The sequence below is a fragment of the Cryptomeria japonica genome, chromosome 4 (genome assembly GCF_030272615.1).
Source record: "Cryptomeria japonica chromosome 4, Sugi_1.0, whole genome shotgun sequence".
Taxonomy (NCBI): domain Eukaryota; kingdom Viridiplantae; phylum Streptophyta; class Pinopsida; order Cupressales; family Cupressaceae; genus Cryptomeria; species Cryptomeria japonica.
This window is the reverse complement of record NC_081408.1, coordinates 140,585,837-140,612,883: the sequence shown is the minus strand read 5'-3', so window position 1 is coordinate 140,612,883 and position 27,047 is coordinate 140,585,837. Positions and strand designations below refer to the sequence as shown.

General features: G+C 35.6%; 1 protein-coding gene across 3 annotated transcripts; it reads left to right on the top strand.

Moving 5' to 3' along the window:
- Positions 1 to 21,935: 21,935 nt before the first annotated feature.
- LOC131074102 (probable disease resistance protein At4g33300) lies at positions 21,936 to 26,523 on the top strand. 3 transcript variants are annotated; one of them, XM_058010646.2, is made up of 6 exons: positions 22,536 to 22,674; positions 23,654 to 23,752; positions 23,863 to 24,269; positions 24,578 to 24,933; positions 25,021 to 25,232; positions 25,430 to 26,523. In XM_058010646.2, exons 2-6 carry the CDS (start codon positions 23,737 to 23,739, stop codon positions 26,245 to 26,247), a joined length of 1,809 nt encoding a protein of 602 aa, XP_057866629.2. In that variant the 5' UTR covers positions 22,536 to 22,674; positions 23,654 to 23,736; the 3' UTR covers positions 26,248 to 26,523. The 3 variants fall into 3 exon arrangements, with proteins under 3 accessions (XP_057866628.2, XP_059075621.1, XP_057866629.2); XM_058010645.2 differs by lacking the exon at positions 23,654 to 23,752 and having other exon boundaries at positions 21,936 to 22,674; XM_059219638.1 differs by lacking the exon at positions 23,654 to 23,752 and having other exon boundaries at positions 22,390 to 22,674; positions 23,916 to 24,269.
- The last annotated feature ends 524 nt before the right edge of the window (positions 26,524 to 27,047 follow it).

The window sequence follows — 27,047 nt, the reverse complement described above, 5'->3', positions numbered from 1 at the left end:
CCAGAGAAAGCGCCTGATAGCCTTTTGAATTTCATAAATTTGATAGTTGTTGAACATCCAAACCGAAGAGTAGTGGATACTATATGAGGAGAGGATTTTTTGACATACTTGAACCCTACCTACTAGGGAGAGGATCCTATTGTCCCACTTGTTGAGCTTCTTATCAATTTTCCCCTTAACCCAGGTCCACATGTCCCGAAGAGAGGGGGAAATAGAGAAGGGGATACCGAGATACTTGACAATCATGTTGGGTCCTCCCCATGAGTACCCGTCTTGCTGTAGCCAGTCTGGAGGTTCATCCTTCCAGCCAAGTAAAATAGATTTGGAACTGGAGATCCTGGCTCCAGAGGCTTTACTGAAGGTGTCAATTTTTAGGTTGAGGGAATCTATGTTTTGCCTAGAGAGCTCTAGAAAAAGAGAGGTAACATCAGCAAATTGGATATTCAGCAATTCAGAGTCATCTGGCAGCACGATGCCATGGACTCTAGAAGATAGAGTATCATCTCTAAGGAGATAAAAGAGGGCATCTGAGGCAATAAAAAATAGAGTAGGGGAAAGAGGACAACCCTGCCTTATGGATCTAGAGAGAGGAATAGGTTGGGATAGGGTTCCATTAACTTCAATCATGGCAGAAGCATCTTTGAGGAGAATTTGGACATAGTCACAAAACTCGTTAGGGAAGCCAAAAGCTCAGAGCATCATGAGGATGAAATCCCACTCGACTTTGTCATAGGCTTTTTCAAAGTCCACAAGGAACATGGTAGCGTCCTAGTTAGAGGTTCTGGCCCATTCCATGGATTCCCAGCTAGTGACAAGGTTTTCCAATATGTACCCGCCTTTAATGAATCCAGTTTGGGTAGAGCAAATGAATTTTGGAAGAATCTTTTCAAGGCGGGTAGCTAAGGCTTTGGCAAGGATTTTATAGGAGACGTTGAGGAGGGTGATTTGCCTCCAGTTCTTAATGAGCTCTTTGTCTCCATCTTTAGGGATGAGTTTAACAATACCTTTATTTATGAATTCCCCCAGAGTGCCATTGCCAAGAGCTTCATTGTATATGTCATAGAGGTCATACGTGACCCAATCAAGATTGGCTTTGTAGAACTCCACAGGGAGACCATTGGGGCTTGGGGCCTTATTATCCTTGAGGGCTTTAATAGCATTGGCAATTTCTTGTATAGAGATCCTAGCTTTGAGGAGGAGAGCATCATCATCAGAGATCCTTTTAGGATGATGGTACTACATTTTTGTCAAGCCTCTTTCAAGGCCTCATTATCTTCTGAGGTAAAGAGAGTTCTATAGAACATTTCAAAGGCCTCTTTGATATCATTGAGATCTAGGAGTTCCTTGTTGTCTACAGTTATTCTATCAATTTTTTCTCTGTTTTGTTTCTACTTAAGGAGGTTAAAGAAGATTTTGGAGCCTTTATCTCCAAATTGGAGCCAGTGGTTGCGAGCTCTAATGAAGGCTCCCCTGATTTTGACCTGCTGGTGCTTTCTAAGGATGTCTCTGGCTTTAGAGACATGCTTGGCCAAGGTGGGGGAGGAGGGGTTAGTCTGAATATCCTGTTCTAGGGATTGGAGGCGATGGGTGAGAGTTTTTTCTATGGCTCTAGAGTCCTTCACTTTATTTTGGCCAATGGTTTGGAGTACTTTTTGCCAGGAGGAGACATTCCTTGTCCACCTGAGAGTGCAGGATTGGGGAGGCTGAGGCTGAAGGTTGAAGAGCCTGACCACCTTAAGGGCACCTAGAACATCTTGGTCTTTGAGGAGGGAGGTGTTGAGAATACATTTCTTGCTATAGGGGCTGTTGATAGGGATAGCATTTCTAGTGTTAATGACCGCAAGGATAGGGAAATGGTCAGAAAGGGTAACTAGCAGGATAGTAACCGCACTCCCCAAGTGGTTAGGGGAGAAGGAGAAGAAGTCATTGTTAACATAAAATATGTCCAGTCGGGAGTAAATACGATTGGAGCCTTGTTGAAAGTTGCACCAAGTGTACCATAGGTTAGATGCATCTGTTTTAGTGCCCTTGAGGGGGTCAAATAACTGGAGTTTTTGTTTAAATTTGTTCCAGTGGGGTTTTTCTGCATTTTTCCATTCAAAAGGAAGTCCCCCAGCCTTGTCATCTTGTTGCTCAGTCATATTGAAGTCACCAACCACTATCCAGGGGATACTTGGGAGGGAAGTCAGCTAGATCCAAAGGGGCACTCTTTCCTTGTAGTCATTAGGTACGTAGATAAAGCAAACGCCAAAGCTGGAGCCCCTAATATCTAGGGTAGCCCAGGCTACTCTATTGCAAGGGGAGATCCCTTTATCCTTAATGTTACTTGCCCATTTGGGGGAGATAAGAAGGCCAACTCCTCCCTTTCCTTTCAGGTGGTTGGTGCAAATTTTGATTGCATCTCTCTAGATAAAGTCAAGTGAGCTATCAAGATGGAAGCCCACGGATTTAAGTTCTTGCAGAATCAGGAAATCTATGTTCTTGTGGTGGCTCAGAGAGCTTTTGATGACAAACTTCCTATCAGGTGACTGAAGGCCTCTTATATTCCAAGAGATGTATTTCATTAGAGAGGAGGGTTAGGAGGTTCAACTAGGGAGACCACAAGGATCTCAAGACTTCTTTTTATTCTTGGAGCCCATAGGCCTACCTTTTTTTTTTGTCAAGGAGGATCCTTCTATAAGGTCGTCCTCATCTTCACTAACTTCAGATGGTTCATTCCTAGTAGCTGCAATTCCTCCTATGTCGGACCCAGGCATCTGGGAGTCTAGAAAGCCAAGGAGCACTGTGCTAGACCTAATTTATTCAAGACCCTTATTGGTGTAGATTACTCGAATAATATGATTATCTTCTAACTCTTTGAGCATAGAGGTTGTTGAAGGGTTGGTGATGTTAACTTCAGGGGTAAGCCCTGCAGGTAATGAGGAGTCTGAATTCTTGGGGGTTTCAGATCTGATCATCACACTTGCAGGGTTATCACTGGTGCTAGCAACATCAACACTTCGACTAGGGTTCTCAAGTTTCTTAACCATTTTTTTACCACAGAGTTTGCTGGGGTTTGAGCGGGAGCAGGTGAGCTAATATTTGAAGGGAGGGGGAAATCGCAGATGCCCATTACTTGGTTGATAGATGGGATAGAAGGATGGCTTTGATTTGGAGCATTCTGGTTGCTAATTTTCCTCCTACACTTTCTAGAAGTGACCAACTGAAAATAGTCAGAGGGTGATTCTGGAGGACCAATTGGTGGGTTAGAGGCCAGACCGAGGTGATCAGAGACAAGGGACGAGTGATCAATGTGCATGGGTTTTAATTCTGAAGAATTAAAACCCATGCACATTATTATATTATTTTAGATTATTAATTTTACATCGAGGTATAACTATACAATACACCACACTTTCTTATCTATGTTATAATAATAATAAAAAAGAATGGGTAGTTTCTAATTTTTCCAGATTTAAAAGATAAGTTTCTATTTAATCATTGTTAAACTTGTTTCTTTTAAAACACGGTGTCTATTTAATCATTACTAAACTTGTTTCTTTTAAAACACAACATGAGGGTTTATTGTCTTAGGAAGAATGCAAGGTGACCATTTCTCTATCAAGTTCAATTTTAAAAAACTCTCAGATCGATTGGTAAAGTTGGGTTCTAAGCACAATTTCACAACATAGGAAGAATATCATTTGTCTATTTTGTTTATTATTTTCTTTTATTTTTGTGCATTATAGGTGGGGATGAGACAAAGTGAAATAACTATTGAGAAGCCCATCTGACTATCACCATTGTATTTATATGAATACTACTATTGTCTTTTTTATTGTAATTACAAGTTACAAGTTTGATGGAAATAAGTTGGATTCACCTTTTGAAAAGTGTGATAAGAATATTGAGAAACAACTTATATCCTTAGATTGGTTATTATTTTTCAAAATTATATTTTCAAATACTATTTTATTTGCATGTGATGATATTTGATAAAAAGAAAGTAATCAAAACATGTTTTAATTTAATTGTGTAAAACATCGTTGATTCCTCTATGCTGCATTTAGTCATATGTATTATAGTATAACTTGGAGGTGGAGGTTCATAAGGAAAGAGGTAAATTTCATTTGATTTAAATTTGTATTATATATTATGCTTTAAATTAAGGTTGTGGGTTCACAATGTAATATGGACAATGATGAATTTTATTGACCGAATTATTCAATCACAATCTTTAATCATGGTTTTGTCATGTATAGTAGTAGAAAATGATGAGGAGGGATGATAGAAGGTTAGTCTTCTTCTGAGGTTGGTGGGCTTTGTTCTCAATGTGCAATCAATCCCTAGGCACAAATGGGATTCTTCCAAACCTTTCTCCTATCTCCTCCTCTCTATTCAACATTGTTTGCACCCTATTGTATTGGACATCACTCCTCCTAACCTTACATGCTAAGGCATTCAAGTTTGAAATGAGGTCCTCTTGCGTGTCACCAAAAATGAACAAGTTTGGTTGTCCAACTGGCTAAATCTCCTCTCCTCCAGGAATGGGCAACTGTTGGAGAACCATGGTTTACCTAACCTTGTTTGCACCTTTAAGGATTTCAATCATATTAATGTGTTGACTGAGCATCTAAACAGGTCTGCAAAGTATGATGACTGTCCTTTACCCTTCAATAGTGAAAATATAAACCCTTGGAGATGTGGTCATTTGATGATGAAATCTCAAGGATTTTTGCTATGGCAAGTACTGTACGGACTGTTTTAGGACTGCCCCACAAAATAGGCACTTTTCAAGGGTTTTTGAAGGTTTTAGTGAGGGTTTACAATTTAAAAGTCTTCTCCATGTTACTGGGACAACAATGATTTTAATGTTTTTGCATACATTTCAACATTTGTACACCAAATACAATTTAATACTGTCAAATATAGATGCAATAAAGACTTGATAGAAGCTGGAGCAACCTGCAAACAAGTAGGAAAAGAGTTTTTTTATGACTGTTGGTCATACACCGCCATCACTGCACTTTTAACAGTCTTAAAACTGTTTGCACTTTCTTTCTTTGTTTTAATTTATTTCTTCAATCTGTCGCTGGCCTGCAAAGGGGTGTTAATGGAAAGGCAAAAACAATACATATAGCCTCTTAAAGATCTTAAAAGTTGAACACTCAAGGGATGCCACAAAACATGACAGCCTTATAAGACTGTGACAAAGAAATACACTTTTTCTAGGATCCTTATTTAGGTCCTTTACAATCAATTTGTGTAACTTGTCATCTCAACATTGAAACCACTTGCAAACACATTTTCATGATGCAAGAAAGAGGAATGCATCATTTCATACTATCCATTTAGAGAGGTTGACAATGAGGATCTAACAATGAAACAGTGACTCACTGTTTTGCAGTCCATTTTACACCTTTGCCTCTTACATCCAACCAAGTCATGGGAGAGACAAGGATGGTAAAGTATAATGCTGACTCTTTCCAACTTTATTCTCCTTCAACATTTCAAAGTACAGTGCTATGAACAGCAAAGTACCATTCAAAACAAATTTGAGAATACCCAAGCCAAGTTGCTCACTTCACACACTTGCCATGGGCTTACAAACACTTGTGCATTGCTAGAAAAGGAAAATAGATGTATGGTATAGTATGTACAGAGGGTCCAACAAACTTCCTCAAAGCCATGGATGAAGAGACTTTGAAGAAATCAATTGGACCATGAATGATCTTCCATTGGAACCACAAAACAATGCTTCTCTTAAGAACACTTCAAACAAAACTTGTTCCAAACCCCAAGAAAAGATCAGAGATCACTACTAAAACATAAAGAGAGATCACAAAAATGAAAAACATGAGTAGTACGGACTCATGGAGCCATGGTACGGACTGTACTCTCAAAAGTGCAGAAAATTAGTTAAAAACTCACAAAAATGAGAGCAAAATAAGTATTTCTCTTAATTTTCTAAAATGAACAACCCATACAATGATTGTAACATGGTTTATATACATGTGCCAACTTGTTGAAGCCCTTGTATGGATAGGTACAGGCTGGAACTAACCAAAACCACCAAAAACCACTTTTTTGACAACTTTTGACAACTTTTGTTGCTCAAAAATTGCATTTTGACTTCCGGTGACTTGGCACTCAAACCAATGAATCAAAATCATTTAGAAGCACTAAATAAACATTCTTGAATTCCTTTCAAGGATTTACAACATCAAAAAATTCAAAAATGCTCATTTGGACCCGAAATTGACAATTTTTGGCCCACTGAGCAAAAACCAAAAATCTTGGAAACTCTTAAACAAAATGAGTTCCAAACCTCATTGCACCACAAAACAAACCTATTAAACCTACTAGAAGCATAAAATAAACACACATGCTTAATTTGCAACAAAATGCTATACCTACTGTGATTTGAGCATTCAGGTGCTGAGGTGGTCCTGCACCATACTCCCCTAAGGACAAAGAAGTCATGTGACTCCTTTGGGCAGTAAAGAAAGAGGAATTCCAGCTTTGAGAAAGTCACTTTCAGGTATCCATGTGGCTTCAGAAGCTGGTTTATCCTTCCATTTGATGAGATGCTCCATGTATGTATGGTGTCTTGTCTTTTTGATGATTCTTGAATCTAGTACCTGCTGAGGAATGGGAGTAGAAGGAGAGGGGAGAGAAAGATCAGAAAGGGAATGAGAAAGATCTGAAACTCTTTGTGAATCTGATGGTAGCTCCCCTTTGAATGGCACCAAATCTGCAACATTGAAAATAGGAGACATAGAAACTTCATTAGGCAAATCAACTTTGTAAGCATTATGGCCATATTTAGCCAAGATTTTGCATGGTCCTAATCTTCTCATTTGCAACTTAGTAGGAACTCCTTTCTGTAACCGTGACTTGTTGAGATGGACCATCACATAATCACCCACTGAAAATTGAACATCTCTCTTTGAAGCATCAACTCTCTCCTTAACTTTTTTGAGTACCTTCCTGTAAAGACTTCTGTACCTGCTCATGAATTTCTTTCATAGACTATGCCATATCTTCTGCTGTACCACTCACTTGCTGCAAATTAGTGACATCATTTAACTCAAAAACACCTCTAGGATGCATTCCATAAACAATCTGAAATGGGCTCTTACTAGTGGATCTGTTTACACTATCATTGTATGCAAACTCTGCCTGATGGATGAGTTGATCCCAACTTTGCCCATATTCTTTGGTAAGACATCTGAGTAGATTACCCAATGTTCTGTTCACCACTTTTGTTTGGCCATCTGTCTGTGGATGGTAAGCTGAGCCAAAAGACAAGTTAGTACCCAATTTCTTCCATAAAGTTTTCCAAAAATGACCCAAAAACTTAGCATCTCTATCAGATACAATACTGGATGGCAAACCATGAATTCTTACAACTTCCTTAAAGAAAAGAAAAGCAATGTGACTAGCATCATTAGTAGTTTTGCAAGGTATGAAATGTGCCATTTTACTGAATCTGTCAACAACCACAAAAATACTATCACATCCTGTTTTTGTTTTGGGCAAACCTACCACAAAATCCATATTGATGCAATCCCAAGGCCTAGAAGGTATGGGAAGAGGCTGATACAAACTAGCATTCGTGCTAGTACCCTTGGCTTTCTAACATACCATGCATTGCTCAACATATTTCCTGACATCTGCCTGCATCTTAGGCCAAAAATAGTGCCTCTGAACCAATTCCAAAGTCTTATTAAGACCAAAGTGACCACTCAAGCAACCATTGTGCTTTTCCTGTATCAGATTCTCCCTCATTGAACCTTTTGGCACACACAGCTGTCCACCCCTGAATAACAATCCATTCTGCAAAGTATAGTCAACATATTCACTATGAAAAGTATTCTGAAAATCTTGACAAACTTTGTAAATATCAGCAAAATCAGAATCATGTGGATATAAATCCTTAAAACATTCTATACCAATACTTCTAATCTGAATTTCTTGAACAGTAAGTAACCTTCTACTCAATGCATCAGCTACTTTATTGCACTGTCCTTTCTTATGCTTCAAAGTAAAGGTATATGCTTGCAAAGACTCTACCCATTTAACATGTCTGTGACTAAGCTTATCCTGTGAATTGAGAAAACTAAGTGCCTGGTTGTCAGTGTAAACCACAAATTCTTTAGGAAGAAGGTAATGCCTCCATTTCCTAAGTGCCTGAACCAAAGCATACATTTCAAGATCATATGAAGAATATTTCTTCTTAGCATCATTAAGCTTTTCACTGAAAAATGCAACAGGTCTATTATCCTGACTCAAAACAGCACCAATAGCAATATTACTTGCATCACACTCTAAGGTAAACAATTTATCAAAACTAGGTAGAATCAACACTGGTTGGGTAGCAACTCTGACTTTCAACAATTCAAATCCCCTGTTGGCTGCTTCTGTCCATTGAAATTTCACTTTCACACCACCCTTAATGGTTTCCAACATAGGTGCACATATTTCACTGAAACCTCTAATGAACTTCCTATAAAATTGAGCAAGTCCATGAAAACTCCTGACATCACTAGCATTCTTAGGGGTTGGCCAATTAACTATGGCTTCTACCTTATCTGAATCCATCTTCAAATCACCCCCTGAAACAACAAAACCCAAATAGACCAGCTCTTGCTTAAGGAAATCACATTTCTCTAGATTGATAGTAAGTTGTTCATCATTCAATCTTTGTAAGACAATCTGCAAATGTTGGAGGTGTTCTTCCTTGGCTTGATTGAAAATTAAGATGTCATCAAGGTACACAACTACAAACCTGCCTATGAAGTCATGTAACACCTCATTCATCAATCTCATGAATGTATTGGGTGCATTTGTTAACCCAAATGGCATGACTAGCCATTCATACAACCCCTCATTTGTCTTGAAAGCTGTTTTCCATTCATCTCCCTCTTTGATGCGGATTTGATGATAACCACTTTTTAGGTCTATCTTACTGAAATATTTTGCTCCCCCTAAACAATCCATAAGATCTTCTATCCTAGGAATGGGGAATCTATACCTGATTGTGATCCTGTTTATTGCTCTTGAATCTGTACAAAGTCTCCAAGCCCCACCTTTCTTAGGTGCTAACACTGTGGGTACTGCACATGGACTAATACTTTTTCTAATCATTCCTTGGTCTAATAGCTCTTGGATTTGTCTTGCCACTTCCTGATTTTGTTCAGGTGTCATTTTGTAAGCAGCTTTGTTTGGTAAGGATGCTACTGGGATGAAATCTATCTGGTGGCTAATGCCTCTCTGAGGAGGTAGAGAGGTTGGTTGACCATCATTAACAATTGACTTAAACTGATCTAGAAGTTGTTGCACCTCATTTGGGATTTCTATCTTCTTTTCTTTCTTTTCATCAACTGGTTTAGTTACTAATGCAAAACCTATGCCATCACCTTCTTTTAGGGTATGAATGAACTCCTTTTCACCAACTAACAAAATGTTGGGAACTTTTGGTTTGCTGCCCTCACTCTCTTCATTAAGGGACTGAATTTTATAGTTGATACCATTCTTGAAAAATGAGTATGAGTTCTTTTCTCCATCATATTGTGCTTTCCTGTCAAATCGCCAAGGTCTTCCTAAAAGCAAATGACAAGCATCCATAGGTAGTATATCACACAAAATCTTATCTTGGTACTCACCTATGTTAAACTCTACCCATGTTTGTTCACTCACCAATACATGCTGCCCTTTTTCCAACCATGTGACCTTGTAGGGCTCATTGTGCTGTATTCTAGGTAGATGGAGTTTTGTAGCAGCTTCTTCTAATATGATGTTATCAGTTGATCCTGAGTCAATGATAACTTTGCAAACCTTTCCTTGGATCTTACATTTGATCCTGAAAAGAGCTTTCCTTTGAGACATATCTTTCTGAGATGGCTCTTTCATGAGGATCCTCCTGATCATGAGGTTTTCCCCTTCTTCTGATGGTAGAAACCTTTGATTTGGTGTGGTTTCCTCTTGCACAAAATGGACTCTCTTATCACCTCCTTGAGATGAGCTTGGGTTTTTTGGGCATCTATATGCCGGATGGCCTAGTTTTTGACAGTTGTAACACTTCATTGTGGAGAAGTATGAACCTCTTCCAGGTCCATTAAATCTACCCCTTCCTGGGTTGCCTGATCCCCTACCCCTATAGTTGGGTCTGCTCTGAGAATCACCGCTTTGCTCAATAAGCTTAGACTCTCCCTGGGACCTATGATCTGTGTATCTTCCCCCAAAACTGCCTCTATGACTGCCTTTGTTTCCTCTGCCTCTACCTCTACCATTATGTTCTTGTTTCTTCTTGTTTCTCTCTTCTACCTTCAATGCTAATTGATAACACTTCTGTAATGTGTTGGGACACCATAGGCTTAACTCTTCCTGAATATTCCATCTTAACCCATTGAGATACCTAGCTACTCTGACATTTTCATCTTCTTGTACCTTAGATCTAAGGCTTAGTTTTTGGAATTCTTCAGTGTAACTACTGACATCTAGGTCTTTCTGTCTCAAGTTTTGTCTCTTCCTATGCAACTGGATTTCATAATCTTCAGGCATGTAGGTGTCTTTGATCTTAGTCACCATTGTCTTCCAGGTGGTTATGGGTTTCTTTCCCTCTTTCACCCTTTCCTCTTGGATGAATTTCCACCAAGTTAAGGCTGCCCCTCTCATTCTGGATTTGGCTACCTTCACTTTCTGTGCTTCAGTAATACCATCACATTCAAAGTGATTCTCTAGACCCTCTATCCACTCCATTAGTGCTTCTGGTTCCATCTTACCACTAAAAAGGGACATTCCATCTAGGGCCTTTCCAGTCAAAGCTTTCAAAGCTTGTAAAAAGGTTTCTTGTTCTTTATCCAAGATTGGATCAGGTTCTGGGATTTCTTCCTCTAACGTTTCCTTCTTATCTTCAACACTTTCTACTCTCTCACTGACTTCTTCGGTCTTGACTTCTACGTGGTTCAATTTTCTTTCAAGTTGTTGTAATCTTTCCCTAAGGAGTCTATTTTCTTCACCCTGATCCTCCATCCTCTTTGCTAACTCTGCATTGGTCACCATGTTGTCGGTGTTGTCTCCCACTGACTCACTACCAGACATATGCTAATCTCTCAACCCAAATGTGAATTGGCTCTGATACCACTATGATGAGGAGGGATGATAGAAGGTTAGTCTTCTTCTGAGGTTGGTGGGCTTTGTTCTCAATGTGCAATCAATCCCTAGGCACAAATGGGATTCTTCCAAACCTTTCTCCTATCTCCTCCTCTCTATTCAACACTGTTTGCACCCTATTGTATTGGACATCACTCCTCCTAACCTTCCATGCTAAGGCATTCAAGTCTGAAATGAGGTCCTCTTGCGTGTCACCAAAAATGAACAAGTTTGGTTGTCCAACTGGCTGAATCTCCTCTCTTCCAGGAATGGGCAACTGTTGGAGAACCATGGTTTACCTAACCTTGTTTGCACCTTTAAGGATTTCAATCATATTAATGTGTTGACTGAGCATCTAAACAGGTCTGCAAAGTATGATGACTGTCCTTTACCCTTCAATAGTGAAAATATCCAAATTGGATGCAAAGCACGTTGGTTTACTCAAGGCAACTTCTAGGTTCAAGTGGTCATTTTGATCAAATGAATTAATGCAATGTTGTGGAGCTTGTAGTAGGGTGTCTCAGGTCTTAACTGATCAGTTTTGATGATTTGAAACAGTCATTTACTTCTCCTTCCTTACCGATTTCATGAAATTGTCAAATTTGCTCCAAAAAGGCTACTAGAATTAGCCCTAGTTTTTAATGAAATTTGTTCACCCTACTCAATCTGCTAAACTTCATGGAAAACCCTTGGAGATGTGGTCATTTGATGATGAAAGCTCAAGGATTTTTGCTATGGCAAGTACTGTACGGACTGTTTTAGGACTGCCCCACAAAATAGGCACTTTTCAAGGGTTTTTGAAGGTTTTAGTGAGGGTTTGGAATTTAAAAGTCTTCTCCATGTTACTAGACCCAATTAAACTTTTTAAACCTTTCTTTGACATATACCAAGAACTCCCAAAGATTCAAACCTTATCTTAGAACACTGACATTATGTCAAATAAATGCCATACTGCTGCCCTTACACAGAAAAAACAGTCTAGAGGACTGGGACAACAATGATTTTAATGTTTTCGCATACATTTCAACATTTGTACACCAAATACAATGTAATACTGTCAAATCTAGATGCAATAAAGACTTGATAGAAGTTGGAGCAACTTGTAAACAAGTAGGAAAGGATTTTTTTTATGACTGTTGGTCATACACCGCCATCACTGCACTTTTAATAGTCTTAAAACTGTTTGCACTTTCTTTCTTTGTTTTAATTTATTTCCTCAATCTGTCGCTGGCCTGCAAAGGGGTGTTAATGGAAAGGCAAAAACAATACATATAGCCTCTTAAAGATCTTAAAAGTTGAACACTCAAGGGATGCCACAAAACATGACAGCCTTATAAGACTGTGACAAAGAAATACACTTTTTCTAGGATCCTTATTTAGGTCCTTTACAATCAATTTTTGTAACTTGTCATCTCAACATTGAAACCACTTGCAAACACATTTTCATGATGCAAGAAAGAGGAATGCATCATTTCATACTACCCATTTAGAGAGGTTGACAATGAGGATCTAACAATGAAACAGTGACTCACTGTTTTGCAGTCCATTTTACACCTTTGCCTCTTACATCCAACCAAGTCATGGGAGAGACAAGGATGGTAAAGTATAATGCTGGCTCTTTCCAACTTTATTCTCCTTCAACATTTCAATGTACAGTGCTATGAACAACAAAGTACCATTCAAAACAAATTTGAGAATACCCAAGCCAAGTTGCTCACTTCACACACTTGCCATGGGATTACAAACACTTGTGCATTGCTAGAAAAGGAAAATAGATGTATGGTATAGTATGTACAGAGGGTCCAACAAACTTCCTCAAAGCCATGGATGAAGAGACTTTGAAGAAATCAATTGGACCATGAATGATCTTCCATTGGAACCACAAAACAATGCTTCTCTTAAGAACACTTCAAACAAAACTTGTTCCAAACCCCAAGAAAAGATCAGAGATCACAAATAAAACATCAAGAGAGATCACAGAAATGAAAAACAAGAGTAGTACGGACTCATGGAGCCATGGTACGGACTGTACTCTCAAAAGTGCAGAAAATTAGTTAAAAACTCACAAAAATGAGAGCAAAATAAGTATTTCTCTTAATTTTCTAAAATGAACAACCCATACAATGATTGGAACATGGTTTATATACATGTGCCAACTTTTTGAAGCCCTTGTACGGACAGGTACAGGCTGGAACTAACCAAAACCACCAAAAACCACTTTTTTGACAACTTTTGACAACTTTTGTTGCTCAAAAATTGCATTTTGACTTCCGGTGACTTGGCACTCAAACCAATGAATCAAAATCATTTAGAAACACTAAATAAACATGCTCCAATTCCTTTCAAGGATTTACAACATCAAAAAATTCAAAAATGCTCATTTGGACCCAAAATTGACAATTTTTGGCCCACTGAGCAAAAACCAAAAATCTTGGAAACTCTTAAACAAAATGAGTTCCAAACCTCATTGCACCACAAAACAAACCTATTAAACCTACTAGAAGCATAAAATAAACACACATGCTTAATTTGCAACAAAATGCTATGCCTGCTGTGATTTGAGCATTCAGGTGCTCAGGTGCTCCTGCACCAGAAAAGATCACCTTTTTAGACAATCTCTAACTTTTAATTAAGTCTTATTATATGCATGATAAGTCTTGTTATATGCATGATTATGGAAAGATTGAGAAACTTGGATAGAAATTTTGATTTTGTAGATGTGATTGGTAATAATCATGATTTAGTATATATAATTGATGAAAATGTTGATTTTGTAAATGTAATTGATAATGATTACTTTCATCTTTAATCAAAAAACATATTAGCATCTAGATAACAAAGAAAACAACTTTTGGACAAGTAAAACATAAAAAACATAGAATTTTCTTTGATAAATTTAAGTTAAACTATTGATTCAATAGAAAATTAATGCTCCCATTAAAAAATTTATTGATTTTTTTTTTAAATTATTTTAATTAGAAAGCTATTACCCTCATACCAATGCCAAAAAAATAAAAATAATTAAAGGTTTTCAATTTTCAATTCTAAGATGTTTCTAAAATTTAATTACTTAAAAAAATAAAGATTATTGTCAAAAGTATTTTTTTCATATTTATAAATATTTTGATATGCTATAAAAATTATTATTTTTAAAGTATCTTTTTGTTTCCTTTACATTCAATTCTAAATTCCATGATGTTTCTATAACCTAATTATTTAAAATAAATTAAGATTATATCAAAATTATATTTTTATATTTATATAATAAAACTATTATTTAAAAAAAAAATATAAAAATTCTATTAAAAAGTAATGAATGAGAATAAAGATGTTTTTTATATTTTCAATGTATGATTATTCTAAAATTTAATTATTTAATTGAATTAAAACTATGTCAAATTATCTTTTCATATTTATAAATATCAATATAGTAACAAAATTGTTATTTTTTAAAATATCTTTTTGTTGTCTTTACATTTAATTCTCAATTCCATAATATATCAATAATTTGATTACTTAAAATAAATTAAGATTATAAACCAAATTAGACCTTAAACCTAAACAAAAATGACATATGCCCCTAACACTAAAATAAAATAAATCTTAAGCATAAACTAAATTGAACTCTAAATGTTTTTATACTTTCAATTCCATGATATTTCTAAAATTTATGTACTCAACTAAATTAATATTATGTCAAAATTATTTTTTCATATTTTTAAATATCAATAAGCTAAAAAAATTGTTCTTTTTAAATATCCATTGCTTGCATTTACATTCAATTCTCAATTCTATGATTTTTCTAAAAATAAATTAAGATTATAAATTAGAATAATTTTTCCATATATATAAATATGAATATAGTAAGTAAATTCTTATTTTGAAAATAACTATAAAATATTTCCTTTTTCCTATTATATATAATATTTTATGAGTTCTCTAAAGTGAACCAATATGATTAGCAAAGAAAGTGGGGAAACATATTTATATCTTTCCATGAACAATAAAAATAATTCAATACTAAAGCTTGGCATATGATGAAGGATGGTGAAATTTCTTGATCTTCGTATATACATAATAAAGTCTATCAGTTAAAAAAAGATGGTAAAAATTCTAGGAATACTAATTCATAAACTATCATGTAATTATTATAAAATTCTTTCTAATTTCATTAGGTGATAATTTTTTGAATTAATGTTTCAAATCACACTATACTCTATAAAAAAGAAAGAAAAGAAGACTAAGAGGTCCCTTGAAATATTGCCCTAAACCCAATTGAACCCAAATCCTAAACTAAATCGATAGTTTAACACTAAACCAAATCGAACCCTAACCCTCAATTGGACTCTAACCCTAATATTTATTAAATATTAAAACCAACTAAACTTTAACCCTAACCATGAACCAAAATCTATCATAAACTTAACACTAAACCAAATTGAACCCTAACCATAAACCTAAACCTAACTAAACAATAAATCAAATTTAACCTCCACCCTAACCCTAATCCTAATAAGATCAAATTGAACCCTAACACAAAACCACTTTGAACTTTAATCCTATACCAAATTCAACCCTAACCCTAACACTAAACCAAATGGAACCTCAAGCCAAATTCTATACAAAATCAAATTCAAACTTAACCTATACAAGATTGAACCCAAACCTTAAATCAAATTAAACCCAAATCTTTATGGAGAATCCTATTGAAGATATAGGAATAATAACCCTAAAAACCAAAACAAACATTGAACCAAATTGAACTCTAACCTTAATCCTAAATCAAATTATACATTAAATTGGACTGAACCCTAACCTTTAAACTCAACCAAATTAAAGCTTAACCATAAGCCTTGAATTGAGCCTTATATTAACCCTATTTTTATGGTTTTTTAATTAAATGACAACCGTAATTAATGTCCTATCAAGTGATCTCATTTCTAATTAATATGTCCTCATTACACATGTTTAAACTAATATAACCTAATGGATCATAAATATGAAACCAAATTAAACCTTAACCCTAACACCAACAAAATTAAACCCTAATATGAAACCAAATTGAAGCCTAACTCTAAAACCAAACCTAAATTACACTCTTACACTTATAAAACCTTAATTCAAATTAAACACTAACCTTAAACCTAATTAAACATTAAATTGAACTATAACGCTAAATCTTAAAGCCATCATCATCAACTTTATCTACTTTAACATTTGGAGTATTTGTCTTTCCAAAACCTACTATCGACGTGTTGGATCAATTTTAGAATCATTATTAGAGTCAATTAAGTAATATTAAATAGAAATTACAACTATTTTACAAATGAAATGATAGATTATTTAGTTTTGTATTTGATAATGATTGAATCATGAATTAAGATTTGTTAGAGTAAAAGGTATTAGTTTACTTAATTAAATCATATTGATTTAATTATTAAGTCACATTTTCTCTATTTCACTTAAGCTAAATTTAGGAAGCTAAACTTGGGAATATTAACAATTAATTCATTATTAATTATTAATTACTTTTAGGGTTTATGTTTTTAGGTTTTGATCTCCTTTTATAAGGATTGATCTTTTTGTAATCCTAACCAATCTAATTATTATTATTGCATATTCTTTTTCTCTGGGTTTTCAATGCAATCTTTGTGTTTTGTGAATATTCCATTGTCGTGATAGGTTATTTGCATATAGGTGCTCACTAGGTTCTGTGAGGTTGTATTCTACAACTTTTACATGGTATCAGAGTTTCAGACTTGAGACTTTCCTGTTCGTTTGATTGGGAGATTCTACCTATAGCATGTCTTCTATGCAATTTGGGTTGATTTGGACCTCACCATTGAATCTGACGCATGCAAAATAGTCAAGATTGACCTTTTGTTTGTCATTTTTTAATTCACGAGGCAAGATTTGTGAGGGTTTGAAAATTCGGCTTTTTTATGATCTATGGGGCACCTATTTTTTGGAGCAATTTGGGCCCAAAAGGACCTCATAGTTGGATTCAGAAGGCCGATTCCATGAATTTTGATATATAATTTGCCTATTTTTGGTGACAGGGGCATCTGGGGCACGATTTTTTATTGGCACATTTTTCGAGACATAGAAAATCCATATGGTCGTACCTCCAACTGTGTTAGAAATATTTTTAAAAAAAATATCAACTGGTTGGTTAAAAAAAAAAATTGATTGCTGGGTTTTTAATTTTTTTGTTAAAAAAAAAATCAAGTTGGTGCATGTTGTTAAAAGATTTTTTTTAATTAAAAAAAAAGGCCAACCCTTTGCAGCAAAAGTACATTGCATCAGTACTGATGTCAACATGACATCATGTTGACGACAGTGGTACAGTCAACAGTACAGACAACTTACATGGCCCTTGTGACCATCTTTGTGCTATAAAAGAGGGTTTTTTTTTTTTTTTTTTCTTTTGGCCATAACCTAGGCATACGATATCATTTTTTGGCAAACAAGATATCATCGGAAATCTGGTTTCATCTACTTTCCAGATATGTAGGTTTCATCACCTAGTTTTTCTACTTGTGTATTCTACAACCATTTGAAGTCAGAGGTGTTGTTTTTAGTCCCGAGCTCATAACTTTTTGCTAGTTTCTTTGATTTTCGTGATTCTAGTAGTGTTGGGATGGTGTTTGAGAGATCTTCATAGCCATCTATGCACTTTTTCCAGATTTTACTCTAGGTACATTTTATTTAATTTTTTATGTTTTCACACTCTGGTGAATTACTTGGACATATGACATCGTGGAAACTTCTCATTTATGTGGGATGACTTATTTTTTGTTGTTCTTCATGTATTTCTAGTCTTATGTCTGTTTTTTACATTTTGAGATTTCATTGTAAGAACTTATGATTTTATAATCGCACTGAGATAAAGTGCCTCTGTATTGCACATGTATTATGGGATCTTACACATCAGTTTTGTGCCTTATTATACTCGCACTATGATATAAAGTGCCATGGGGATTTGATGTCTGCCTTTGTTTGCCTTGGTTTGCACACCCTTTGTATTTGCTTGTACTTTCATGTCTGCACAGTCAAATGTTCTTGGTTCTTCTTCATGCACTACATTGTGGCTTTCAGATTCAGTGTATCCATCATACCTCTCCCTTGTCAACATTATGGGGGGGTTTCTATTGTTGGTGTTAATGCTTCCTTGGTTTTGTATTGGAGTGAGTTATGTATTCGGTATTTGTTCTTATGTACTAGGCGGATGCAGCAGTTGGTTACCCATGCATTTCATTGAGATGGAATACTTACCATATGGAGACTCTTGCATTCCTTTTTCGGAGGCGACCTTCCATTTTTTCATTTGATCATTTCTTCAGACTGTTGGTACTCGTGCCATTTTTATCTTCGAATTCCAGATGTTTTGTCTGTGTTTGCCATTTGATTCAGATTCGAATAGTGTCATTGAGGGCACTCATGCAGATTCATGTCTTCTTGATCCTTATCATCTTTTGTTTCAGAGGAGGTTCTTGCTTCAACATCATAGCAGTCATTCGATGATAGTGTTTGCAGCTTCTTCATGCTTCAGTGATTCTCCATGCTTGTCTTTTGTTCCTATCTTTTGGAACATTCTTATTTGGAGGCTTCTTAGTCCTTCACTTGAGCTTTCATCTCTTCTTAGAGAGCAGTTTTGTTCCCACGGGGTTTTCTCCTTTTCTCCACTTTATAGAGATTTCATTGTACTTGGGTACCTCATCAAGCCCTGTTGTCGGGACCCATTTTTGGCTTTCATGCATCTAGTCCTTAGTTGTTTTCTAGCTTCTCCCTAACTTCATCTTAAAAGGGGGTGTTAGAGTAAAAGGTATTAGTTTACTTAATTAATTAAATCATATTGATTTAATAATTAAGTCACATATTCTCTATTTCACTTAAGCTAAATTTAGGAAGCTAAACTTAGGAATATTAATAATTAATTTTCATTATTAATTTTTAATCACTTTTAGGGTATGTTTTTAGGTTTTGATCTCCTTTTATAAGGATTGATCCTTTTGTAATCCTAACCAATCTGATTATTATTATTGCATATTCTTGCTCTCGGTTTTCAAAGCAATCTTTGTGTTTTGTGAATCTTCCATTGCTGTGTCAGGTTATTTGCATACAGGTGTTCACTGGGTTTTGTGAGGTTGTATTCACAACTTTAACAAGATTGATTAATTATCATAATCAAATATTTAATACAATTAGAATAGTGATTAATTGATTAAGATTGATTAATTACTCATTTGAAAGTAATATTTATTTAGAGTCTATTGCTAAGTTGTAAGTTTTATTACATTGAATTTCTTGCATGTATATCAATTTTGTAAATAAGGCTTCAATGTTTCATCAATTGATCAATGCAATTTATGGTCCTTATATCTATTTTAATTATTTTAAATAATATATCTTATCATTTGTTTATATTTATGAATGTTATTTTTAAAAAAAAATTGATATCTCTCGTGTCCTTTTCATGAATTTTATTTATAAAATATAGGTATACTAGTTTTAAGAATTTCATGTAGAAATATCATTTAAGACGACTGCTAAAAAATATGCAGCAGATTTTATTATCCATCAGCCACTAGCTCCACAAATTGCTACCACAATAAGCTAAGTAGATGCATGGGGGCCTACCCTAAGACATAGTTACAACTAGCCATTGAAGACTGATTGGCACACGATATATATAAGTAACAAAAATGGTGGAACCCACGCAAGATACACAATATGTGTAACTCTTTTTATTTTCTTTTTCAAAGTTTGTAATAATCAAGATCGGTGCAACTAGCGGAGTAGGTGGGCTTCACATACACAGTCGTTTTTTACTCCGACAAGGCACACCCAAATGAATGGATGGTAAGGATCTTTTGGATCACATTGCATCTGTTTTTATTGATTTTCAACCATTAATTTGTAAATGTAAATCGTTCATTTCAAATAATAAATGCCTTTAGTGTTGATTTTCAACCATTGATTTAAACAATCCATTTTTATTGATTTTCAATCATTGATTTGTAAATATGAATCGTTTGTTTTAAATGTGTTTGGCGATGATTTTCAACCATTTATTTGTGAATATAGGCTATTTATTTCAAATAATAAACACTTTTGGTGTAAAAATTAGCAGGTAAGGAGTTTGAAAGAGAATTCCTAGGCAACTTCCACGTTGCATGAAATAAGAAGAGGGCATCCGTCCCCTAGCCCCTTCTCCGATATCAAATTATTAGTTTACTTAATTAATTAAATCGTACTAATTTAATAATTAAGTCACCTTTTCTCTATTTCACTTAAGCTAAATTTAGGAAGCTAAACTTAGGAATATTATTATTAATTATTAATTGCTTTTAGGGTTTATGTTTTTAGATTTTGATCTCCTTTTATAAGGATTGATCCTTTTGTAATCCTAACCAATCTGATTATTATTATTGCATATTCTTGCTCTAGGTTTTCAAAGCAATCTTTGTATTTTGTGAATCTTCCATTGTTGTGACAGGTTATTTGCATACAAGTGTTCATCGGGTTCTGTGAGGTTGTATTTCACAACTTTAACAAGATTGATTAATTATCATAATCAAACATATAATACAATTAGAATAGTGATTAATAGATTAAGATTGATTATCAATTCATTTGAAAGCAATGTTTTTTAAGAGTCTATTGCTAAGTTGTAAGTTTTATTACATTGAATTTCTTGCACGTATATCAATTTTGTAAATACGGCTTCAATGTTTCATCAATTGATCAATCAATATGGTCCTTATATCTATTGTAATTATTTTAAATAATAAATCTTATCATTTGTTTATATTTATGAATGCTATTTTGAAAAAAAAAATTCATATCTCTCGGTGTCCTTTCATGAATTTTATTTATAAAATATAGGTATACTAGTTTTAAGAATTTCATGTAGAAATATCATTTAAGACGACTGCTAAAAAACAAGCAGCATATTTTATTGTCCATCAGCCACTAGCTCCACAAATTGCTACCACAATAAGCTAAGTAGATGCATGTGGACCTACCCTAAGAAATAGTTACAACTAGCCATTGAAGACCGATTGGCACACAATATAAGTAACAAAAATGGTAGAACCCACGCGAGATACACAATATGTGTAACTCTTTTTATTTATTTTTTCGAAGTTTGTAATAATCAAGATCAGCGTAACTGGTAGAGCAAGTGGGCTTCACATACACAGTCATTTTTTACTCCGACAAGGTACGCCCAAATGAATGGATGGTAAGGATCTTTTGTATCAAACCATTGATTTGTAAATTTAGATCGTTCATTTCAAATAATAAAGGCCTTCAGTGCTAATTTTCAACCATTTATTTGTGAATATAGGCCATTTGTTTCAAATAATAAACACCTTTGGTGTAAAAACTAGCAAGGAGTTCGAAAGAGAATTCCTAGGCAACCTCCACGTTGCATGAAATAAGAAGAGGGCATCCGTCCCCCTTCCCCGACAAGATACGACAAATACCTAGTCTCTTTCTTATCCAAAACTCTGTACTGGCACATTTCCATACAAAGTTAGACCAAAATATTCAACAGCAAACACGTGGCGTAACAAGGGCACACAGTAAGAAAATTAAACTAACGGCCCTGGAATGATTTTCATGATAAAGTTGTCGATATGTCTATTTTAGCACGTGACCGACATTTGTATATATCTGTCGACGTGTCCCATTGGCCGGTGGCTAAGTAGCCGACAGAATGGATAAGGCTAATTGTGCTTCCGAGAAGTCAAGTTGTTTTGTGCAATATAAATGCATGAACTATGCCTTGGAACTTTCCAACGAGAGAAATTGAAAAGCTATAGCAATATCCAGCTACAAGTTTGAAATTTCCATAGTTGTTCGTAGAGGTTTTGTGAAACATACGACTGACAATTTTTGTATTAGGATTATATAGAATGGAGAACTTCAATAGCAAGGTTGTGTGTGCTAGAGCTGATGCCCTGCTGAAATCTTTTATCCCAGCTATCCAACAACTTTGTGAATCTGACCTGCAACTACCCAAGGATCAGCAAAATCCCGCTTTTCACCAGGTTTTAAACACGCTTATTAGGGGCTCAGAGCTAGTCAAATCTTGTGAGGGCATTAGCGCTTTAAATGTATTTTATAGGCGTAGATATGCTTCAAAGATACTCAAGTTAGACGAGGAGATCAATGGCTTCATAGGTTCTATTCCAACCCAAATGGTGTTAGACGCTAGAAATCTTATGGCAGCCCTGAAAGAAATATATAAGGAATTGCAGCCTCCAGATGGAAATAGTACGCTGAATACCATGATTCAACAGCAAATGAGTTTAGGTAACCTGTCTCAAAGTACTGCAATGGAAGAGGCTAACCAATGGTCGAGTAATTTTCCTGTAAAGTCTCGGTTTTATGCGGGACTCGAGAAGCCTGTTGAGGAATTGAAGGAGCTTTTATTCCAGAGCGAGGTGTCGGTCGTTGGAGTGCATTGTATGGGGGGTGGTGGGAAAACGACTTTGGCCTCGGCTATTTGTAATGATCCCCATATCAAAGGTAAAGTTTCTTTCTTTTTTAACTTTGTTTCGTTTTTAACTAGTGTTTTAATCCTTTGCGAAAACCACTGAATTTTTTTGGCCTATCACATCAATACCTTAAATTTTAGGCAAAGGGCTTCGTTGTTTAGGTCATCAAGGTTAAATTGATCCGTGTTTGTTGAATTGTACCATTTTGTTTACAACCCTTACATATTCTCCGTTCCTGAGGTGTTTTCATGTGGGTCAGGCCTACCATTTCCTGTGTTAAATTTGTTTACTTAGATTTTCTATCATGATTTTTCTTGTTTTTTACTGATGTTCTATCCTTTCAGGAAACCACTCAATTTTTTTTGCCCCATCCCATCAATACCTTAGATTTTGGGCAAAGGGCTTTGGTGTTTAGGTCATCGAGATTAAAATTGATCTGTGGGCATTTAAGGCTAAGATCGTTTTTAGGACGTTTAGTCTACATGCTTCATGCTTATACGTTTGTTCACCTGTTCGTCAGTTTCAATGGGTATATAGTCTCAAAATTAGATCCCTTGACATTTCATACAGAGTGTGTTGGCTGTGTACATTGTCAGATAAATGGGAAAAGTACTAGTATTTGTTGAATTGCACCATTTGGTTTGCAACCCTTACATATTCTCTGTTCCGGAGGTGTTTTTCATGTGGGTCGGCCTGCCATTTCCTGTGTTGAATTTGTACACTCTTAGATTTCTGGTCATGACTTATCTTCTTCTTCTTGATGCTCTTGTTTTGGATAAAGCAGTTAAATATTGTTTCTGGATTGGATTGTATTGAATTTTTTAATTAATATTTCAGGTCACACTCTATGATCTATGATAGAAAAAAATTTCTTCTGTTGATGATGGAGTGTGATCAGAAATAAGAAATAATAATGAAAAAATTTCAACACAATTGACTCCAGAAACAATATTGAACATCATTATGAATTATGAAAACTAATACCATTTGATTTTTTCTGTGAGCATCAGGCTATTTTCGAAATGTACATTTCATTATTGCCTCGACTATCCAAATCTGAAGATAGTTAGATGGACAGCGGGTTATTTTGAACATGTACATTTCATCAGGTTGTGTGGGTCGGACTACCATTTCTAGTGTTAATTTTATACACTTAAATTTCCAATCATGATTTTTTGCAGCCTACTGAAAAATAATTGTTTTCTTCTGTGAACATCAGGTTATTTTGGGAATGTACATTTCATCACTGTTACACAATTTCCAAATCTGCAGGGAATTATAGAGACGATGTGGGAGAAGATCGTTGGAAGGAAGAAGCCTGAGTTTCAGAATGTAGAAGATGCACGCATACAGCTAAAGCAGCAGCTTTTTACTCAATCCAAGAGAACTCTGATGATATTGGATGATGTCTGGTCCAGGGCTCACTTGGAGAAATTACTATTTGAAGCGCCAGGGTACAAGACTGTTGTCACAACCAGAGACAGCTCTACGATTCCCCAAAACACCTGTACTCGACTGTATCAGTTGTCATTGTTGGGCCATGAGGACGCTCTCTCGCTTTTCTGCTTCTCGGCTTTTGGACAGACATCAATTTCAAGTGCCGCAGATGCAAATCTAGTCATGGAGGTATAGTCTTTTCTTGCCTTGAAAATAAAAATATGGAAAAGCCTAAAGCATCTTATAGAATCAAATAAGGCCAACAACAAAAGTAAAATGAATTACATGCTTATTTGTGTTTTTACTTAAGAACTTGCAATTATTGAATGTTCTAGTAGACTAGTATTTGAAGGAAGTTATTTAATTAATTCTGCAGTTAAAAGCAATTTATCCACAAAAAATATGGCTGAGTTATATGATGTATTTTTCTCTTTCTTTTCATCTTTTACAAAGCTTCCTTTGGACACTAATAAAAACATCAATATTATGAATTGCAGGTGCAAGCTGAATGTAAGGGCTTACCCCTAGCTTTAAAGGTGATTGGGAGCTCTTTGAATGGGGAACCTCACGGGACCTGGTTGAACGCAAAGAACAAGCTTTCCCAGGGGCAGTCCATATCCAGTTATCACAAAGAAGGGCTTTTTAGATGCTTGGAGACCAGTATTGATTTCTTGGAAGATGTTGGGAGGGAATGCTTCTTAGATTTAGCCTTATTTCCAGAGAACAAGAAAATCTGTGCTGATGCACTGCTGGACATTTGGGTTTATATTCGGAAGCTAAAGTGGCAAGATGCCTTTATCATCTTATTGGAACTCGCAAGCAAAAATCTCTTGAATTTAATCAGCAGCCCAGGGTATTAGCCTATCATTATATTTGTTAAATTTCTTGCTATCATTTATTTTTTTATACATTGAGCTGACATTGTGTCCGTAATTATCAGAAGCCAAGCAACTATCTCTTATGGAAATGCCTCTGAGCTGTACTTTTCTCAGCATGATGTAATGCGAGACTTGGCCATATATTTGGGAAGCCAGAACAGTATAGTCCATAGGAAGAGATTATTCATGCCCAGAAAGGAGCTGAGCTTGCCAGGGGAGTGGGAGATGCTTAATGATAGACCATTTAATGCTCAAGTTGTCTCTATTCACACAGGTAGGTTATTCCACCAAAAATATTCATACTTGTTCAGTGGCAAACTCTGCAAGCTATTTGAACTATTAAAATGTATTAGCTTTTGTGTTTTGTCATCAAACAACGCTATTTTAATATATTGTTTACATTAACTGCTTTTATTCTTGGCCACTAAAAGATTTTCTAATTCAATTGCATATATAATGGATCTATTGCAGGCTCTATGGCTGAAAATCAGTGGTATGAGATGGATTTTCCAGAGACAGAGGTTCTACTGTTGCATTTTTCTGCAAGCGAATACTTTCTACCACCATTTCTTAAAACCATGAAAAAACTGAAATTTGTAATGTTGTGTAATTTTAGTTCGAAGAGGACCACACTAAAAGGTTTAGATGTCCTACCTTCACTCACTCAGATCAGGAGTGTTCGCTTGGAGAAGTTGGATGCGCCCTCTATTTTAGAACAGATCAAAGTTATGCGAAAATTAGATAAACTATCTGTTAGTTTATGTGAAGGGTTTGGACATATTTCCACATTCAGCAACACCAACCTACAAGAATTTGATCTGGACCACTTCAGCGATTTGGAGGAATGGCCACTTGACATCTGTCATATGCCCTGTGCTCAGATATGGTCTATTACAAACTGCCATCTGGTTGGAAAGTTACCATATGATCTCGGAAATCTGAGCTCTCTAAGAATGTTAAGATTATCAGCATTACCAGGCCTGAAAGAGCTTCCGGCATCAGTTGGAAAACTTGGGCAGCTGGAATTCCTTGACATTTCACTGTGCGAAGGCTTGAAAGAACTTCCAGAGAAAATAGGTCAGCTCCAGAATTTGAAAGAGTTTGACATGAGAGAGTGTTCTCGCTTGAGGAGGTTGCCTAGAAGTGTTTGTGGACTAAGCTCTCTGAAACATGTCATCTGTGATGAGAAGATTGGGCACCAGTGGCTGCGAGTTAAGGCCTCTTCTATCCCTGATCTTAGAGTTGAAATTGTGGAACCGCAATTTACTCTGGATTGGCTTGATGATTGAGAAACTTCAAGCAAGTGCTCATCCTATTAAGTAATCACTGTGGTACTGTGGTCTCTTTCTTAGTTCCTGCAGATGGAGCATACTGTAGATTTCACTTCAGCTAAATTGAAAGAATTAATAATGTGTGTCAAAGTTCAACTTCATGAACAATCCTCTTGCATATGGAGCAAGTTGTAGGTTTCCTTCAGCTAAATTGTAAGAGTTTCTACTATATCGTTGTATATATCATCCATGTAAATTTGTAATTTATTTGTCAAAGTTTAACTTTACAAACAACCCTCTATCCCCAATTTTTTAAGGGGCCTTCTTTGGTTGAGGGAGAAACTGCATGACAAGGAAACATTTTTCATTTGTCATACATTATTGTTGTACATGACATTAAATACCCAAAATTTAAAAAGAACATTTTTAAAAATTGTGTGTAAGTTCTTAATAGTGAATACCATATGGTTGACACCACAGTGCTTCATTAATGGCTTTCGCGATCTCAAATGCTAATTCTGTCATTACACTATACATGAAGCTGCATGGCAAAAAAATTCATGTAATTTCATCTTCATATATTACACGCCGACTTTTCTTCTGATACAGATCAATTTATCATTTTGCAATAATTTATAGACACTCAACTTTATTTCGTTGAAATCGCTCTCAAAAACTGCTTAAATTATAAAGGTTTTCTTTCACTTTCTAGCCTATCGCAGATTTAATCTAATGCTTCAGATTCATCTTTATGCTTTCGAGATTTTCCAGTTGTCAGTTTCGCTTCTTTATGTTTCAAAGATTACGCTTGATCTAAA

Excerpts from the sequence above, each read along its gene's own strand:
- LOC131074102 (XM_058010645.2), top strand. The coding sequence starts at position 22,059 with ATGGAGAACTTCAATAGCAAGGTTGTGTGTGCTAGAGCTGATGCCCTG. Across the intron at positions 24,934-25,020 it reads AATTTAATCAGCAGCCCAGG|AAGCCAAGCAACTATCTCTT; the intron begins GTATTAGCCTAT and ends CGTAATTATCAG. Across the intron at positions 25,233-25,429 it reads AGTTGTCTCTATTCACACAG|GCTCTATGGCTGAAAATCAG; the intron begins GTAGGTTATTCC and ends GATCTATTGCAG.